The sequence below is a fragment of the Haliotis rubra genome, unplaced genomic scaffold (assembly GCF_003918875.1).
Source record: "Haliotis rubra isolate DU_JTF1 unplaced genomic scaffold, ASM391887v1 Scf128, whole genome shotgun sequence".
In the NCBI taxonomy this organism is placed as follows: Eukaryota; Metazoa; Mollusca; class Gastropoda; order Lepetellida; family Haliotidae; genus Haliotis; species Haliotis rubra.
Genome location: NW_025765203.1, coordinates 104 through 20498, shown reverse-complemented (window position 1 = coordinate 20498; position 20395 = coordinate 104). Strand labels below are relative to the sequence as shown.

General features: G+C 42.3%; 1 protein-coding gene across 1 annotated transcript in view; it reads left to right on the top strand.

The window, feature by feature from the left end:
* Positions 1–13432, top strand: part of LOC124266750 (phenylacetaldehyde reductase-like) — a 40482-nt gene extending 27050 nt beyond the window's left edge. Inside the window, 5 exon segments of the mRNA XM_046701537.1 lie at positions 292–313; positions 391–486; positions 1104–1184; positions 9155–9276; positions 9503–13432. Coding sequence (XP_046557493.1) covers positions 292–313; positions 391–486; positions 1104–1184; positions 9155–9276; positions 9503–9892 — 711 coding nt within the window. The 3' untranslated portion in view covers positions 9893–13432.
* Positions 13433–20395: the final 6963 nt, after the last annotated feature.

The following is a 20395-nucleotide window of genomic DNA, read 5'->3' as shown; positions in this document are numbered from 1 at the left end:
CATGGATAGTGGTGCTGCCTCACTACACTAGTGAGTCTTAGCACTGTTTAATCTGCAGCTAGCTAATGAAGGTTGTAGAACCTTACAGACTATTGCATCATAGAAGACCGTGCAGCTGTCACACCATTTGATCATACATTGTGCTAGTAGGTGTGTTAGTAATCGGGCCATAATATATCATCTCTGATCAGGGAACATTGCTGTGTTTGTAAGTGGTTATCAAGCAGCTATTGGAGTGTGCCATGCCTGTTTTTTCTTTGATTGATCCAGGAAGGTTACATGTATTTGTAGGTTGTCAAGTAACTAATGGATTGTGTCACGACTTTTTTCCTTTGCCTGATCCAGGAAGATTACTTGTACTTGTAGGTTGTCAAGCCTGTTGAACGCAAGCCATGCCTGTTGTTCCAAAACTGAACTTCCCGGTGGTGGATGTGCGGGATGTTGCTACTGCCCACATCAAGGCCATGGTCACCCCTGAGGCTGCAGGTTAGTGCCAGGACTGGCATCAACGTCAGGTCTTATCACTGGTCAACTAGGGTAGTAGCTTATTGTTTGAGGTAACCAAAGGCCCAGGTTTTACTCTCACCTCTGTTATTTATTGTTCAAATATTGTTATTACAGTTAAGAGTGGTTTTAAACCCAAGCTCTCTCACTCACTCTAAGAGAGACCTATGTTAAGAACAAATCATATTTCTTCTTCTTGATAAACTTGTAATTAACCTTCAGAAGATAGATTGTAAAGAGAATTGGTGTGTAGTCTTCCCATGGATACTGACTTGACATATGGATTTTAGTTTTCCTGTTGGAGAATAACTAAATAATTTGGTAACATCATTTTGAATTCCTTATAGTTGTGTACTGATGTACTTATTAGAAATTGTTATTTATTATATGTGATTTCCATATTTGTGCTCATTCAGAAACTGAAATTTCAGCTCACATCAGGTTTACAGATGATTGTCTGCCCACCAGGATCTTCAATGTTCCCAGCTCATTATGTTTATAAGTATAAATGACTGATCTATGGTTTCACTTCAGGGAATCTTAGCTGTTACCGCTTTTAAGCTGTTCTGATTCTCTTAACATATAGTTATTCATTGTAGGGCATCGCCACCTTGCTGTTAATGTTAACATGTGGATGAAAGAAATGGCGCAGGCTCTTGCTAAAGAGTTCAAACCTCAAGGTGATGTGTCCGGCAGCTGGACCAAACACTGGCAGCATGTCACTGTGTCAAGCATGTGCTTACTGATGATGTCTTGTGTGCTGCTTGTATGTGTCATGTTTCTGTCATAGTGTAGTAAGATTGTTCTTCTTTTTACAGTTTGCTGGTTTTAACATTTAACCATCACAGTACTCTTTTAAGTTGCTGTCACTTGCCAAAACATTTACTGTTCACAATGTTTGACCTTCACACACAAAACGAGTAGTCCAGGGGGGACCACAATGTTAGAGTTGTTAAGAACTTTGATAACAGGACCTTATTTTTCCTTATCCTGACTCATGCTCTTTGCTTGTCCCCTTCCTCTTGCTAACATAGTGGAACACTTGTATCTCCTTAATTGAAGCCCCTTCAATGTAAAATCACTAATTGGTACTCACCCACGAAGTTACCTCCCCGTCAGAAGCTGCTGAACAGGTGTCGCCACCCTCTGGCCTCATGCTTCACTCTCTCCTTCTTCTTCCAGTGAGCAGGATGTGAGAGCCTGTGTGTCTCCTTACACACTATATCCTTTGGTTTTTCTTAGTTAGTTACCTTTATAGTTTACTATAAAGGTATAGCTAGTATCCTTCAGTTATTTTATGCTAATAATTAATCGTGATTTCTACTGTTTATTCACGGAGTTCGCGATTGTTCAGCTAGTTTTACATTGATGAAAAACTGTACTATTTGTAGATTACGCTTTTCCGCCATGGATCCGCATGTGGTATGCCCTAGTTGTACTACTTTGTGCGCTTGACTCACGCTGCAGTTACTGCATAAATTTAACCAATTCTGCCTTTGATAAATACCATCTTTAAGCCCTTGAGACGGGTTGCAGATAGGTCACGCAAACTAGGTGTAGACATGGCCGATACGCCGGATTGCCCATCCAGTCAACTGTTGTCGAAAGTGATCCCTCCCGCCTGGTGTTCTGCTTGAGACCCCATCGAAGAGGGACGGGATGCAGTCCGTCACCTCTAAGAAGCTTAATCGCCTCTCCAGACATCCAGTCATCGCAGACAAAGTCCAAGAGGGCCTCAACGCTCTTCAACGCAGACTTCGCACTTCCCCAGGGCAGCGCCTTCCTCCAAAGGGAAATCTACGGTCATCGAACTTTCTCAGACGAGATCGCTCCAGCAGCAGAATTGGGCCTCTACGATGACCAGCCGATCATCATACCCGACATACGCCACAAGAAGCTTACCAGTGACAGCGACAGTGACGCCAGCAGAGATCAACAAGCAGCCTGATGCCTCTACACTGATGTCAGACGAGATCGCTGAGGGCCCCACCGCTAACACAGCAGAAAGGGCACCATCTACTACGCCGCAGATCATCCCAAACGATCTTATGAAACAGATCATGATTATGATGGAAGGCCACTATAGACTGGAGAAGCAGCCATCCCAGGGTCCGAAGCCATCGAAGGCTCCAACGTAGACAGCACCCCAGGGCACCATCTGTCAACGTGAGCAGCCACGACAATGCAGCCTTCGCTAAGGAAGTCACAGACCACCTCGACGGCGGACCCAGATGTACAGCTTCGCTGGCTGGCCTTCGCTGGCGCGGAAGAATCATCACCTTCTTCGGGCCATACTCAGATATGGAATCTGATCACCAGACCACACGCAAGCCTTCGCTAAGGTCATATCATCGCTCCCCAGGACCGACGATAAAGGCTTCGCTGGCGCGCTCAAGGACACACCTGAACCCAGATCGCCTTCATCTAAAAGATCAGCAAGGGACTACACAAGAGCTTCGCTGGGTTATCAGTCCCCCATAGATCGCCAAGAAGGTCAACCTATCGATATAGATCACCAAGACGATCACCTCGCCGATCACCACGCCGATCACCTCACAGGTCTGCACATAAGCCTACAACTAGATCTCCACAAGCGCCAAACGATATAGAGATAGAGCCACACAGCCCTACATCAGAAGAGCAACAACCTCTTATCTATGATGATGGAATGGAAGATGATGGAGGAATTATTTTCTCAGATGCAGAGATAAGATATTGGATGGTCAATAATCTAGATCTCTCATCACCTTCCAAGAGTGGCAATAAGGCTTAGACTTATCTGATGAAAGAAGATGACGAGATGCTATTACACTACCCCCAATCGAATTCGACATGGGCGTACCTCAGAACCTAGATACAGCATTTAACAAAGCCACAAAGGTTCAGACGCCACATCTGCCAAATTTCAGCGCCAAGAAGTTCTCCACGCATAATATGGAACCCTTCTTCAAAGCGCAAGACATCGATGAGAACTATAAGCTGATCTCCGATGCCAAGAACAAGTACTACAAGATTGATGATCGGAAATTGGTTCAGATAGAAACCATGACGAGGCGATGTTCTTCGGTCTAAATAGATCTAGAACAATAAATGAGACACTTATCTCCAGATTTCGAACACCTACCTCTGAAGATGACAGAATGATTTACTCGCCCTACTGATGCAAAAGAAGGACCAGCAGTTTTAACAGATCATCTGACGCCTGTCTCAGCAGCACTGACCTTAGCTCGTCGTCAAGGCCTCCTAGCTTCCTGCAACTGGGGTGAGAACTTTACAGCTCCACTATATACAGCCCCGTGGTCTTCCCCATCCATATTTGACGGAGGAATAGACACAGTCTCCAAAGAAGTCACCAAGGATTCTAGAGAAGTCCTGATGATTAAATCGATGGACACGCTTAGCCAGTGTCATTCGACAGACTTCACAAAGATACTCAGGAGATCTAAATTCACGGGCCTACAAAGAGCTAGAGACAGGAAGATTGCCAGTTCCAGGGAAGAGATTCTTTCGTCGCCCATATGGCAACTATAGAGGAGGGTCAGGACGAGGCAGGACACCCAGAGGTTCCCGCGAACTATAAACGCTGAAAGACAGGTTCGAACGACTGGAGTCTTCCACCCCAGCCGCTCCAGTACAACCGCCACAAGTGGGTGGACGCCTTCAACTACACTGGGAAAACTGGGGAATACTTCAAGACACCTATGTCTCCAACATTCTTCAACGCTGATTTCAGATCCCACTACAGGCCAAGCCTCCACTAACAGTCAACCCTCACAAGTTCGAGGTAGAGGCACAACAACTACTAAAGTTAAGAGAGGCGGTTACATTACTCCTAACCAAGCAGGCCATAGAAGTAATAGAGCAAGGAAACATCGAACCAGGTTTCTACTCCCCAGTTTTCCTAGTACCCAAGAAGAACTCCAAGGAGAAATACAGACTCATTTACAACATGAGCTTCTTCAACAAGACTTACTTAAACAAACCACCCAGGTTCACTATGCTACATCTACCGCAGCTACGGCAGATGATTCGCCCATGGACTACATGGGCAGTATAGATCTACAAGATGCTTATCTGCACATCCCAATACATCCCTAATCCAGGAAATACCTTCGGGTTTACGCTTAGACGGGTTACATTACCAGTGGAAAGTACTCCCATTCGAATAGCATCAGCCCCATGGTTATTCACGAGGATAACGAAAACCGATTGTTATCTATCTACATCGCCAAGGGCTACGCGAGCGCTCTTCCTCGACGACGGGATACAAGTAGATCAAGATCCACAGCATCTCAAACTACAGTTAAACTACATCATAAAGCTACTAACACAGCTGGGATGGTTAGTAAACTTACACAAGTCGGACCTAGTACCATCGCAAGATCTGCAATTCCTAGGAACTGATTTATCACCAATCTCAACCGTGATAGTCGTATTTCAGAAGACCGCTGGCTCAAGATCCAACAGATCATTCCACCAGCTCTACTGTCACCGCTACCACTTCGACAATGGCAGAGCTTACTAGGTCTTCTAACATCAGCCCAAGACTTGACAGTCATAGGCAGATTACAGTTACGTCCGCTACAGGTCTTCGCCAATACACATCTCGACGACCTACAACCATTCAGTCTACCGATACATCTCAGACCTCATCTATTATGGTGGACAAAGAAATCGAATGTCTCATGGCGGGATTTGTTTAGCAGAGCAGGAATTCAAGACCCATCTATATGTAGACGCTGCCTTCCAAGGTTGGGGAGCTCATCTCTCCAACCGACGGCATCAGGGTTATGGACTCAGCTAGAAAGCAAACTCCACATAAACGCATTAGAGATGAAAGCTGTAATCAACGCCATAAGACATTGGAGCAACATTCTACAGAATGCGACCTGATGATACATACCGACAACTCGACAGTGGCGCTTTTATGTGAACAGACAAGGCTCAACGAGATCGCCGAACCTTTGAATTTAACCTTTCAACTGTTCGAATAATCCAAGATCTAAATCTACATGTCAAAGCATGCCACATTCCCGAGCCAGGAATATACTAGCAGACGACTCTCTCGCCACATCTACCGTCGCCGACAGAATGGATGCTCAATACAGAGATATTTGCACAGATAATCAAGCAAATAGGAGCCGCTAGTAGATCTATTCGCCACAAGGTTCAACAATCAACTACCGACATTCGTGGTCACCAGTGCCAGACCCACAAGCATGGGCAACAGACGCCTAAGCATTTCATGGAAGGCCTCACGCGCGCACGCTTTCCGCCTTCCAGCAATAATACTCTAGTATTACAGAAAATCAACCAAACGCAGAGCCTACAACTCACTTTGGTCGCTCTCTATTGGTCGGCCAGAACGTGGTTTCCGCCTTTAATACAAGATATCGGGTCAACCGCACTAGAACTACCTAAGCGCCAAAAACCTGTTAATACATCCTCACACCAAACAGGTGCACAGAAACCCAGAAGTATTCAAACTTCACGTGATGGACTGTATTAAAATGTGTTTAAACAAGAGAGGATATTCTACCAGGGCGCAAAAGCGTCACGCTTTGCCTTTACGATACTCAACGCCAGAACTTGTACGATGACAAGTGGCAAAGTTTCAAAATTATGCAACAAACAAGGGTTTTATAGCGAGAGATGCTACGATCCTCAAGTGGCAGACTATTTGTGTTACTTACGCAAAACAAACATTTAAAAGGCTCGACATTGTCAACATATCTTGCCGCTTTAGTTCTGTGGGATTTCTATGAGAACGGGTGTTAAATTAACAAGAACACCAGAGTTACTGGCCTTACTACGCGCTTTCCGATTGAGGACCAAAAGCGAAATTCCACTTCCAGCTTGGGATCTGAATGTAGTTTTACGACACCTCACAAGTGAGGATTACGAACCATTGAATCGATAACGCTTGAATTTCTCTCACAGAAAACAGTCTTCCTGTTATCGCTAGCCACGGCAGCCAGAATATCTGAAATTCATGCTCTAGATTATGAGAGGATACAGTTTGATGAAAATCAAAAGACAGCGACCTGGGATTAAGATGGGATTTCATCGCTAAAAATCAACTACCAGGTCAACCAGACAGGTTATTTCACATCCCCGCGCTTATCCTCAATTCTTGGATCTCAAGATACATTGGACTTATCTCTATGCCCAGTACGAGCTCTCATAATCTATTTACGCCGTTTCCAAAACAAGGCTAAGATCGCCAGAAGATTGTTCATCCCAAGTATCGCCACAAATCAGACAGAAGTCTCTCGCACTCACCATATCAATATGGATAAGAACTGTCATTTTACGCCTATATAAGGCAGCAGGACTGGACCCTCCAACAGCATCAAATCCTCATGAAATCAGGGCATTGGCATCCACCCTCTTCTTCATGGTAACTGTTCATTGAATACAATTATGGAAGGATGCTTTTGGAAATCTAACATGGTGTTTGCTAATCACTATCTCAGAGATATCACCACCGAGGACGCCTCTGGCATTCATCATTTCGGTCCTTTGGTCCTCGCCAGCAATTGATAGTCCCTCGAGAGCGCTAATATTCACCCCCACGAGATTATTAGATATATGATACATATATTCACTAGCTTATAACTCCATGGAGTTCTAGGGCTATGTACATATTTAGCTTAGGTTATTCAACCTTAAGCTCATACTGAGTTATATTCAGTGTACAGCCACGCTAGAGTAGCAGTTTATATATATATATTGATATATCAGTATATTAGTAAGGTAATACCCCACTTATAGTGTATATATCTATGGCTTATTATAAGGAAATATCCTAAGTCTCAATGCCTTATGAAGTTCCCGCAGGGGTTATTACAATATCACTTACTTAAATCACTAATTAATCCAAAGTATTCTGTTTACCCACCACCTCTCCGGTGGATTCTACAAGCAAAAGAGCATGAGTCAGGATAAGGAAAAATATGTAATTTTCTGAGTAAAATTGATATTTTATACTTATCCTGACTCATGAGGTTAGCCCTCCCATCCTCCCCACATAACACTTTGGATTTCCTGTAAATTCAAGTGTTGGGCCTCGCAAAATCAGGAGAGAGTGAAGCATGAGGCCAGAGGGTGGCGACACCTGTTCCCGCCCTTACGGCAGGGGAGGTAACTCGTGGGTGAGTACCAATTAGTGATTTTACATTGAAGGGAGCTTCAATTAAGGAGATACAAGTGTTCCACTATGTTCTAGCAAGAGGAAGGGGACAAGCAAAAGAGCATGAGTCAGGATAAGTATAAAATATCAATTTTACTCAGAAAATTACATCTCACCGTGTCATTAACATTTGTTGGCTTCTGCTGTGTATTGATTTGCATGAATACTTGTATGTTTGCTTGCATGTTTTGTGCAGGTAGACGGCACATTTGTTATGCTCAGAACATGTGGTTTAAAGAAATGGCTCTTATTTTGTCCAAGAAATTTGATAGCCAAGGTGAGTTTGTGTATGGTACAGTGATGAAAGCACTCCCTTGTCACATCAAAGACCTTTGATTTCCCCCATGAAACAGTGTTCCCCAAGCTTTTTGTCCTTTACAAGAAGTAGTAAGCAAGTCAATCACCATCAATTAGTTCATGACTTCCTAGTCAAGTTTTTCAGAGCTTAGATTAGCACATTGTTGAAAGAACTTACAACTGGTGAAAAATCCATGCAACAAGATAGATTGTCACAGTGCAGACAGTTGTTGTTGGTAGGTGCGTTTTTATTATTTTAGATTCTAGAATGTCTGCTTGAAATAATTTAATGATGATTGCATGATCCATTTATGCACGCCAGATGTGAATGTTATATTTATCACAGCACTCAAATCTTCAAATTGTTTTCATACTAGTTGTTGTGTGAATGTTTGTCCCTGTCGTGTGTGTCCCAGAAAATGGTATGTATTTACACATAGTACCAGCTCCTACATACAAATGCATTTCCTTCACCTCAGTCTGGTATTTTGTAATTTTAAGTTTCTGGTGCAAAATGTTTAGCTTCACTAAGCAACAGAGAAGTTTACACCATATTGAAATTATGTAACTGTCAGCCGGCCAAACTGTGGGTTCATTTAGTCTGTCCAGAACAGTGATATGAAGTATAATGTTGCACCCTTCAAGTTATGTACCGGGTAATGGTCAGCAGGCCAAACTGGGGGTTCATTTAGTGTATCCTGAACAGTGATAGGAAGTATTGTATTGTACCCATCAAGTTATGTAATGGTCAGCAGGCCAAACTGTGGGTTCATTTAGTCTATCCAGAACAGTGATAGGAAGTATTGTATTGTACCCATCAAGTTCTGTAATGGTCAGCAGGCCAAACTGGGGGTTCATTTAGTCTATCCAGAACAGTGATAGGAAGTATTGTATTGTATCCATCAAGTTCTGTAATGGTCAGCAGGCCAAACTGGGGGTTCATTTAGTCTATCCAGAACAGTGATAGGAAGTATTGTATTGTACCCATCAAGTTCTGTAATGGTCAGCAGGCCAAACTGGGGTTCATTTAGTCTATCCAGAACAGTGATAGGAAGTATTGTATTGTACCCATGAGGCAAGGTATTCTCTTCGTAGGAGGGGTGTTATAGTAATACTGTGTGACTTATGGCAGTATTTGTAATGTGTTGATGGTGTGTGCAGGTTACAACGTCCCCACCATGAACTGCCCCTACTTTGCACTGTGGATGACAAGCCTGTTTGACAAGACCATCAAGATGATTCTGCCAAATGTAAACAAGGTCTACAAGTTTGACAATACAAGGGTAAGTTCTGTCTCAGTTAATAACCCTGTACCCTTGGAGTCTGTAAGATATCATAAGTGCATGTCCCAATGTGTCTGTCTGTATACATTCTTCTGAAACTACTCTTGCCATTTGCAATATTGATGATATCTGTGTAAAACAAGAGACAAAGAAAAAATGGTCCATTTTGAACTTGGTATAATGAAAAGAAGTTTTTGCAGTAAGTGTGCCTTCTTATGTGTTTCAGATGAAGGATGTGCTGGGCATCACTCCACGAGAGACGAAGGAGACGTTGATTGATATGGCCTACAGCATGATAGAGGGAGGTTTCATCAAGAAGTCCAAGAAGTATAAGGGCCCCAATGCTGGAGGAGATGAGGAGGCAAACAAGGAGGAGGAGAAGAAGGAAGAGGAGAAGGAAGGAGAAGAGAAGCCAAAGGAGAATGGAGAGATCAAGGAAGAGAAGGGAGATGATGATCTGAAGAAGGAAGATGGTGAGAAGGAGGAAGAGAACAAGGAGGAGGAGAAGAAGGGAGAAGAGATCAAGGAGGAAGAGAAGACTGAGGAAAAGAAGGAAGAAAACACTGAGGAGAAAAAGGAAGAAAAGACTGAAGAAGCTCCAGCAGAGAACAAATAAAATGGCTTTTTGTCAGGAATTCTGTGTCATCTCTACCTTCAGTGCTGCAGCCAGGTTTATGAGCAACCAATCTATTTCATCACACAAGAATCATCTGTCTTTCCAGGGAAGAGGGATGGTGATCAACACACGCTTGGAAGTCAGCATCCACACTAGCTGCTTGTGATTTCTGTAGGGAAGTTTCTGCTATGGCCTGGCTGCAACATTGTTCCATTGAAGCATTTACTGGACTAGAAAGGAGGGAGGAAGTTATCACAATGTGGCCATATTTTTGTGCAGCTTTGGTTAGTGTGACTTTTAATTCAATCCATCTCTTCATATAATTAATTAATGAAGCATATTTGACTACTGTGACCGTAGCTGCTATCACAACTTCACAGGCAGTCATTCTTGACTGCGGTGACACCACTGTACCAGCTGTTTTGTGCCTCCAGTATTCTTGAATAATATTCATGTACATCATCCTGTATTACATATGTCTAGCTCTGCTGATGATAATTGCTGATATTGCTTAATATGTCGGTTTTGATGCTTATTCTGTTTTTGTTTCATAACAAAGGTTGTTGAGCTCAATTCTAAAAAACCAGCAGCATGGACAACATCTGGTTTGATGTACCTGCTCAATCTACCAATGGTACAGATTTACAACTATTATATTGAGTGGATTCTAGATATTGCCACTTTATGTCAGTGCCATACTGTTGCTTAACAAGTATGTTGATGTTGAGAACTTTCCCTCAGATTTGTATGAAGGTGTGGTTAACACTAACCTCTGGCTGATGTCAGGTCTTCTACACCACTGTGCTTGGGTTGTGTCTTTCAACAAGTCAGTAACATGTCTGTCTGAAGCATGTTAGTGTTTAATATTACTCATGATGCTTGTGTCCAAAGTGATATAAAATTGTGCCATTGATGTCTTGAACGGTATTAAGATATGAGTGTTCCAGCTGATTGTGCTTGAAGGTAGTAGTAGTAGTGGCCAGCAAGACAGGGTTGACTAGATCTAGATGATGCTGTGGTCTGAAATCCAATGGTATGTTCATTTCAAGTTATCACAACTTAGGGATCACTTTGGGTTCACCTTTTGCAATGTTGGCAGCATTATGATAAACCAGTGCATTGTACTGATGTAGTTGTAGAGCAGAAAACCTTCCATTGCTGTCCTGCTGTGTTGATTATCAATGATGCAGAAACACAGGAGGGTACACACAGATAACAGTCTGGCAAGGCAGTCTTATATGGACAAGGATAATGGTAGCCTGAGTTTCAGATTTGAGGTGATCCCCTCTAGAGAGTGTACAGTTCCCTATATGACTGCCCAAAGCTTGTGTCGACTGCCTGTTCTGTTGAGTCAGATCACCTTAGATAGAAACGCTTTCCCTGGCCTGCAGGTTACCTTCGTGATGTCAACATGCTCACTGTCAGTGGAAGGGTTTCTAATGGGTTGCATTCCCTAATGAACAAATTGACCATGTCATGTGACCCCTAGTATTTTTAGACAACAATGACTTAATCCTGGTTCTGACTTACTGGAGCAGGAACTTCCTCAGTAGAAGGTTTTCTGTGTGTAGGAATTCTACTCCATCGAGCCACCCACCTACATGACAAGGAGCTTTCTCAAGATGTCTAGTAATTGTTCATCAGATCATGCAGTAACTGTCCTCATGTGGTAATTGTGTCTTGGCATATAATGCAATGAAAATGTGGTGATGGTGGTAATGAAAACTCCATCATCAAGCTATATCTACATCTGTTTTGTGATGTTTTTCCTATTGTACATCTTGAGAAGCGTGTGTAGATGTTGGCGTGGCTCTATGGAGAAGGCAGGGACCAAGGGGGTGTTAGGTAGTTCATAGCAGGCCTAACTAGCAATCAAGTGTTTTCACAAGAGGTGCATTACCTCTTCATGCATCCCTATTCTACTTAGCTTATTTTCTGTTTTACATATTTTCATGCGGTATTTTGTACAATATATATTCTCATGTTTCTTTACAACATGACACTTTTTCCCTTTCACCTGTACTGATGTTGATATATATTTTTTTTTATTTTGCTATCTTTTGGGCTCAGTGTTGCCAGAATTTATACACCAAAAGTCAATTGTGTCATAATTCTGGACAATACCTTCTACTTAAAGGTCCCTGTTTCATTATTGCAGTTAAAGGTTCTAAAATCTATATTGGATAAAGTCTACTATCCTTTGGCTTCTCATTTGCTCAGAGAAAGCATATTTTATCTGGATATCTTTCATCCTTAACATCTCAGTAGATGTGTAACATGGGGACATATGTCAGGTTAGTGTAACTATTTACATCCACATCTTGCTTTTTTCACATTACAAGTGGCCTTTTCCAAATGTCGGAGATGGCGTTGGAGAGACAATCGTGGTTCCATGACTGTTACATGATGGTGGGGTGAGAGATGTGTGCCCAGAAGGTGCTTTGCTATAACATATGTACAGTGCTGTTACAGTAGTGACTACATGGTTTAGTGAGTGTGCTATAGCTAGTAGTCTGCCACATCAAATATCATGCCAAACAATCGGGTTGGAGAGCTCAGCCCTCAACTACTTGTAGAAGGTGCCATTGACTGACATGCCATCAGATCTCACCTATAGTCCAGAATGAAACTGTACTGTTTCATATAACATTGACAGCCTTAAAATGTGGTTGTGGCATAATGTGGCCTACCCTTGTATCTCACCAGCTGTAGTGGAGACCTGATGGCTGTCTTCCTGCCATGTTGTAGAGCACAGAACAGTTGACAGTATTGTACTCCTATGTTCATATTATTGTAGCTTTAGTTATTAATACTCAACCATGTAACCCACTTCTGGTCAGTTTTGTATCCATGCATTATTTTTGCTATTTATTTTTATCAACTTTGCATATACCTCTACTTCTGAAGAGATTTTGGACTTGCCAATACATTTTGATAGTTTTAAGCATATTTTTATGATGTCATCAAAATATCAATGTGCTATCTTTTTATACATGTATATCATCGTTTCAAGCATTTTGGTATTTTGTATAAATTGCATTACATTCCAAATCAGGCACCAGTAGGTATTCTCATGTCCCTCAACCGGTGGATCCCTGGGACAAGCCAGCCTATCACCAGTGGTTACCAGTTAGTATACAGATGGTGTATATAGTTTGTTTAAACATTCATACTTCGGAGAGTTTAAAGAATTAACATTTAGAATCATGTTTTAGAATTCTACTTACATGTAAAGTGAGGGTGGTTAAATGTCTGATCTCAAAATGAGGACAGTAAACAGTTGTAGTGTCCTACATAATTGAGCATAATGCCTGGCTTGTGCCCAGCTATTGAGGGGCTTAGGTTGAGGTAACAGTGGTCCACCGGGCGGAGGGGGACATGCAGGGTGTCCACACACCTGGTTCAGGTTGATGTATCTTGCACTGCCAAAATGCCTTATTTGACTGGCCTCTTGCTTCCACTGTGTCAGCTTTCAGCATCTTTCTCTACTGCTCAATCAAATGTGCATATTTGTGAAATAAAAATTTCTGATTTGGAAAACATTGTTGGATTTTGTGTCAAGTCTGAACTGTATGATATTCTGGTTACACTGATACATCTAGAGTGTAATGGTTGGCCTAGTGGCCCTCACCAGGACTTGTGAAGATCTCGCTTAGGATTGATCTTTGATTCACCCATGCTTGTGGTAAGAGGCGACTAACTGGATAGGGTGGTCAGACTTGGTTGACACATGTCATTGTATCCCACTTTAGTAGATTCATGCTGTTGATACTGCCGCCATATAGCTAGAATATTGCTAAGTGCAGCGTAAAACTAAACTCTTTCACTCACCTTGCAAGTCCTGCTTCATTGATACAGCTATAATTGTGATCTATGAAACACGGGATCAACAATTCGTGGATTTTATATGTCAACGTTCGTCTGAATTCAACTTCCAGCTTCAATAAGGACAAAATATCACCAGACACACACGAAATTTGACAATAAAACTCAAGCCAACACAACCTATTGCAAATAAAGACGATTGCGAGTCTACTTCATTGTGACTTTCAGTGCAATCTATTCACAGCTATATCTTTCGTAACCTATGTACTAAATCATATCGCTCCTGTCCGAATCGATTATGGATGACCGTGACTACGTTTTGGTACAGGTATTAATACAGAGATTATTTTTATTTCATGGGTATGCATAAGTACGTCCAACCATGTCTTCTGCACTATTGTGTCACCATAGTCTGATAAAGCTCGTCCGTACTTTTAACTGTGAAACATTAACGGCAGTACAACTTCAGTAACGGTAAAGAATACATTCAATGTGGTTTCATTCCCGTTGCGATACCCCAAGGGCAGTCATTTCAGGTATAATGGTTGAAAGGTATAATGACTTTTGGTCAGGTTCCGTTTCCATTGCAATACACAGTTCTTGAGTCTATTCATGCGTTCTTTTGATCATTTGCTCAGAGAATATGCTACTTTTTATCTATGAAGTGAAAATAGATTTGACCTTAAGATATAACCCGAACGGTGGTATTATTTGAAGAAGCAAGGCCCTTAAGCCAACAAGAGTTACGTTCCTTTGAATATCAATCGCTAATGCTCCTCTGCGACAACGATCAGGGCGAAATGCCTTGCGTATCATACCAAGGCAGAACTAGAAGAGAAACATTCAAAGATAAATAGTGTGTCACCCAAAAAATCGAAAGTTTACTTAATTCGTTACACGGTCATTTCCCATATAGTATGGGATGGAGCGGTCCGTTTGAATCCGTATTCCTTATTCAACCAGTGATAAGAACCAGCAGCAGTGAACACCCTACAATGGCAGATTTCCCAATGTTTACATCGAGCGGTTATCTCAAGAAATCTAAAGAATAAGTTACCAACCAAGATACACTGGTACACGCCACTGGACACTGTATTAGGTGTCCAGTTGGGGTGATGGACACTATTGCCGCCTTACTGCTCTGTATCCGGGTGTCCAGTTGGTGTGATGGACGCTATTGTCGCCTTACTGCTCTGTATCCGGGTGTCCAGTTGGTGTGATGGACGCTATTGTCGCCTTACTGTTTTGTATCCGGGTGTCCAGTTGGTGTGATGGACGCTATTGTCGCCTTACTGCTCTGTATCCGGGTGTCCAGTTGGTGTGATGGACGCTATTGTCGCCTTACTGCTCTGTATCCGGGTGTCCAGTTGGTGTGATGGACACTATTGCCGCCTTACTGCTCTGTATCCGGGTGTCCAGTTGGTGTGATGGACGCTATTGTCGCCTTTACTGTTCTGTATCCGGGTGTCCAGTTGGTGTGATGGACGCTATTGTCGCCTTACTGTTCTGTATCCGGGTGTCCAGTTGGTGTGATGGACACTATTGTCGCCTTACTGCTCTGTATCCGGGTGTCCAGTTGGTGTGATGGACGCTATTGTCGCCTTTACTGCTCTGTATCCGGGTGTCCAGTTGGTGTGATGGACGCTATTGTCGCCTTCTGTATCCGGGTGTCTCTTGTGTGATGGACCTATTGTCGCCTCTCTGTATCCGTTGTCCAGTGGTGTGATGGACGCTATTGTCGCCTTACTGCTCTGTATCCGGGTGTCAGTTGGTGTGATGGACGCTATTGTCGCCTTACTGCTCTGTATCCGGGTGTCCAGTTGGTGTGATGGACGCTATTGTCGCCTTACTGCTCTGTATCCGGGTGTCCAGTTGGTGTGATGGACGCTATTGTCGCCTTACTGCTCTGTATCCGGGTGTCCAGTTGGTGTGACAGACGCTATTGTCGCCTTTACTGCTCTGTATCCGGGTGTCCAGTTGGTATGATGGACATTATTGCCCTGTTTGTTAACCCTTTAAATAAGGATGTACAGTTGATGTGATGGGCTTACTTCATCGTTTCAGGATGTCAGTTGTTGGTAATGGACACAATCACAGTCTTCTGTCATCCTCTATGTCTTCTGGTTTGGTTACATCCTGTTACTGCTATGTGCTTCTTGTGATAGTGGGCCCGTGAAGATCCGGGGTAGAATAGGTCTTCAGCAACCCATGATAATATCTTGTCGTACGACTTCGGGATCGGTGGTCAGTTTCGCTGACTTGGTTGACACACATATCGATGCTCATGCTGTATCACTGGATTGTCTGGTCCAGACTCGATTATTTACAGACCGCCGCCATATAGCTGGAATATTGCTGAGTGTGGCGTAAAACTAAACTCACTCACTCACTCTTGTGATAGTGTGTTATTCAGTCTCCCGGTCCCGAGAACATTGATTAATAAGGAGTCAAACTCAAGTCTAGATTGCTTCAGCTCTGGGACACTGTGAATTCTTCTGGCTTCATTTTCGATGTCGTCCATTCATTTTTAGACCAATGTTTACAAATATTATAACTCTAATTCAGGGACTATGGTGTTTCCCTAATCTGTCTCACAAACCCTGAACCAAATTATTTTCCCTTCTGCCTTGTCCTCCCTGTAATGCTAAAGCCCTATATGAAGCAAATCTAGATTTCCCCAGGTTCAGATTCCCTCTGAATCTGCCAACTCACTGGGACTCCTTTTCACTTTAATTGGGTTTATTTGTTCCTATCAAAATTATATATGTTCAGGGACTAAGCGTAAATCTGGTGTTTCCCTGTACAATTCTCCGTTGGGGTGGTGGGGATATAGTTTTAGGGCGACTTGGTCCAGCAGTAGGGTCTATTTGCGCCCAACACTTCTCGAGAAAGTAGCTAGAGTTGCTTCCCTTCAATCATTCCAACATTGAATGCCTTTAACCTGGATGTACAGTATTTGCACATTGTTATAGCACATAACAAGGGTGTAGTGAAGGTGATCGGGTACGTCACCAAGCCCTATGTCCCACTTTCTTTAGTCAGCTCTTGCACACAACACACGTATAGGTTTCACTGGATATATTATACCCAAAAATCTCAACAAAGGAGACGAAGAAAACCAAAACAAGACACAATGACAATATTTCTTAAGTTTATGGTAACATAAGATAATAACAACAAATGGAATTCAACACCTTGAATAACAATATAGTCAACACTGTTGACTTTTGTCAACGCTGAAGTGGCTTCGCATAAATAATGTCACAATTATCGAAGTGTGTGTAAATACAGTTCATTGTTATCAAATACAATGGCATAGCTGAGACATGTTGAGCCCGACATGATGTGTGCAAGATAGCACATGTCAGTGTGGAACAACACTGGTCGTGCTATTGTTGTCAGTGATTGAGTTTATCCTTCTAATGGACCACCGACCCAGTTTACATTTTCAGTTTGTACAATTTTCGCATGTACATGCGAGCGCCAGTATACATGAAACACATATGATGATACCTCTAATGACAGTATGTCCAACAGTTCATCTTTATCAATTTATTATCAAAATTTAAGAAATTCTGTCTCTTCGTTAGGGCTAAGAAAATAATGTTTTATATAATTAATGGTTTAGTTGAAGAATTGAACACACTTTCTATCTGATGGGTAACTCCAAAAGTATTTAGGTAAAATGTTCTGCCTAAGTTCGTTATAAAATGGACATATAAACCAAAAATGAAATTCAGTTTCCACTTCTGGGATAATACAAAAGGGTCACAACCTCTCCTTTCTTGGAATGTTAAGCTTTCTACCAACTGACATCAAAAGATTATGAACCGAACAACGAAATAGTGATAATGAAATCCTATAAACTTGAATATCTAACTCTGTCAAATATTTTTCAACAACATAATCTACAATTCTAATACTTCTATAGAATGACAAACTATAATATTTACCAAGTGCCTAAAATTTAATATAAACCTTTCCCATACATTTCCAAAAACATGCCTAAATAATAATAACCTTTTCACTTTTAATGCCCAACAATCTACTCCTCTTTCAGCATTGGATTGTCTGGTCCAGAAACGATTATTTACAGACCGCCGCCATATAGCTGGAATATTGTTGAGCGCGGCGTAAAACTAAACTCACTCACTCACTCACTCTTTCAGCAAGATTATACTGATACAAATAGATATGCTCAAGAATATAGTTATCACTCTGGAATGATCTTATCCAATATTTCATAATTTTGACATTCTGACTGACTTCAAGTGAGGATCTTCCCAATTCGCCTCTAGCCACAATATTAGGAACGCTTCTTTTCAAATGAAAGAGTAAAGAGAACGCTCCAATGAGTTTTGGTCTGGATGTGTAAATTGTGAAGAACCTCCTGAAATCCCGGTTCGGGGCTGATGACGTTTCTTTGCTTAAAATGTTCACCCTTGCACCATACCGTGTTTTACTGATAGTCCATTCTGGAGCTAGAATGGGATATTCGCTCACACATTCATTTGTCTCAAACCGATATATTCCTCTCCTCAACTCACATTTTTGTTCTTGTACAAAGCCCTTTATTTTGGCGATCTTGTACGTGGTATATATCACACACAAGTTCACAGCCTGACACAAGTGTAAATCGTCCCTGTCACTTGCTCGTCGTTGTGCATACTTTCACTTCATTTGCTGTAAAGCAACACAAGGTATTAAATATCATATCACGAGCATCGCGGTATCACAAAATAAGTTCAAAGACATCAAGTACCATGAATATTTTAAATCACAATGCACGAGAAATAATGCAAATATTTTATACTGAATATTCTATCTGAAACCGGTGAATTCGCGTTAAGGTTTCAAAGAAATAATTGGAGGTATGCTGCGATCACCTAGCTCAACTGGGGGCCCTACAGACATTCATGGGTGCTGTTGGCACCTTTTCGACACCTTCACCAAGCACGGGTAGCATGTGCGATGTGACCTGATGACAGAGCGTGACCACGCCCACTTACGTCATCTGCGTACTGTTTGTGACATCTCTGCCACTTGTGTAGTCCCACATCTGCGCAGAATCTCCGACCAAACCTTCAGGACTCATTGATGAAAGCATCGCAGATCGTTACAAGGCATTCTTTGGCATGTCATCGCCCTCAACAGCAGCTTCTGTTGGTCATGAAACCATTAGGACTTTTCAGCGTGCAATCGAGAATTCTTCTACGACGTCCAAATATCATGCGAAAGGAATGTAGGTGACGAAATGAAAACTCTAGACAAAGAGTCTAACTCTTGTGCACGTACCGGTAAAGACCGTAACAGCGACTCGTCATTCCATTCATGAGCTGAAGCAGGAGACTATATAACGTTGTAGATTATCCCTGGCTGAAGTAACGTTGTATTTCCATATGCCTACAGACACTCAGCTTGATTCACTAGCTGATTGTCCAGCACAGAACAACATTCAATTTCGTCAGTGGCCTCCCGAGTATCAACAGATTTGTAAATTTAGGCGACACAACCATTTCTGTAATCCATAAATCTCTGCCAAACGCAGAAACGGATGTATGATTTCGACGATATCGTGATCTTGGGTTTATGTATCATTATCAAACAGTTATGATGCATGGTGTTCACGGAAAGCTGAGCGTATCCTGTTAATGTTAGCGGCCGTCATAAACACATGCGAAGTTACTAATCAATTGTTCAGCTGAAAAATAACCTTCCTAAACGGGAACCTAACTGAACATGTGTGTTGGATGAGACTGATGGGTGTGTGTGATGTAAGTGCTAGCTCAGGATACTTTTGGTTGGTTGGTTGTTGTTTAACGCCACACGCAGCAATATTCCAGCTATATGACGGCGGTCTGAAAATAATCGTGTCTGGACCAGACAGTCCAATGATCAACATCATGAGCATCAATATACCCAACTGGGATACGATGACATGTGTCAACCAAATCAACGAGCCTGACCACGCGATCCCGTTAGTAGCCACTTACTACAAGCATGGTTTGATAAATTCTAACCCGTATCTTCACGGGTCTGTTGCTACTTCTGCAGTGGAATAGATAGTTCATGCAAGCTGGAACCTATCACACCTTTTATCCTTTGTGGAACTCGATTTTAAAATATATAACTACACATATATATTATATAATTATAATCGCCGTGAGGTGATATTCATGTACTCATTATTGTAAGATATCTGTTAAAATTTGGCGTACCTTTGACCTTTGGCACAGTAGCTGTCACCCGGATTGGGGGTGCACGCCTGCTTGCTGGGGTCGGCATTCGAAGATGTCACTTCCGGTACACGTGGCGTCCTTGTTTGACTCCCCACTACACGTGTAGTACAGGCTACAAGTTGTCGGGGTAGGTGGTGGGTCTGGGGACAGCTACACGGCCAGCCGTACAGTCACATGGGGACACGTCTGTAAATAGTTGGACCAGCAGATCTTTGTCAACATATCCTACTGAACACACACCTATAAACAGCCAATTCTGGACGGAAACAAAGTTGGTATTAGTCATGGAAGGACGATGTATCTTGAACATTTGCTCTATCAGGTTATACTGTGTCACTTTAAATCTTTGAATTAGTTACTCTAGATGTTTGCATACACGATCGATACAGTGCCTTGTTTAGACTAAACGGTCGCTGAAATTATTGTTGATTACATAAGG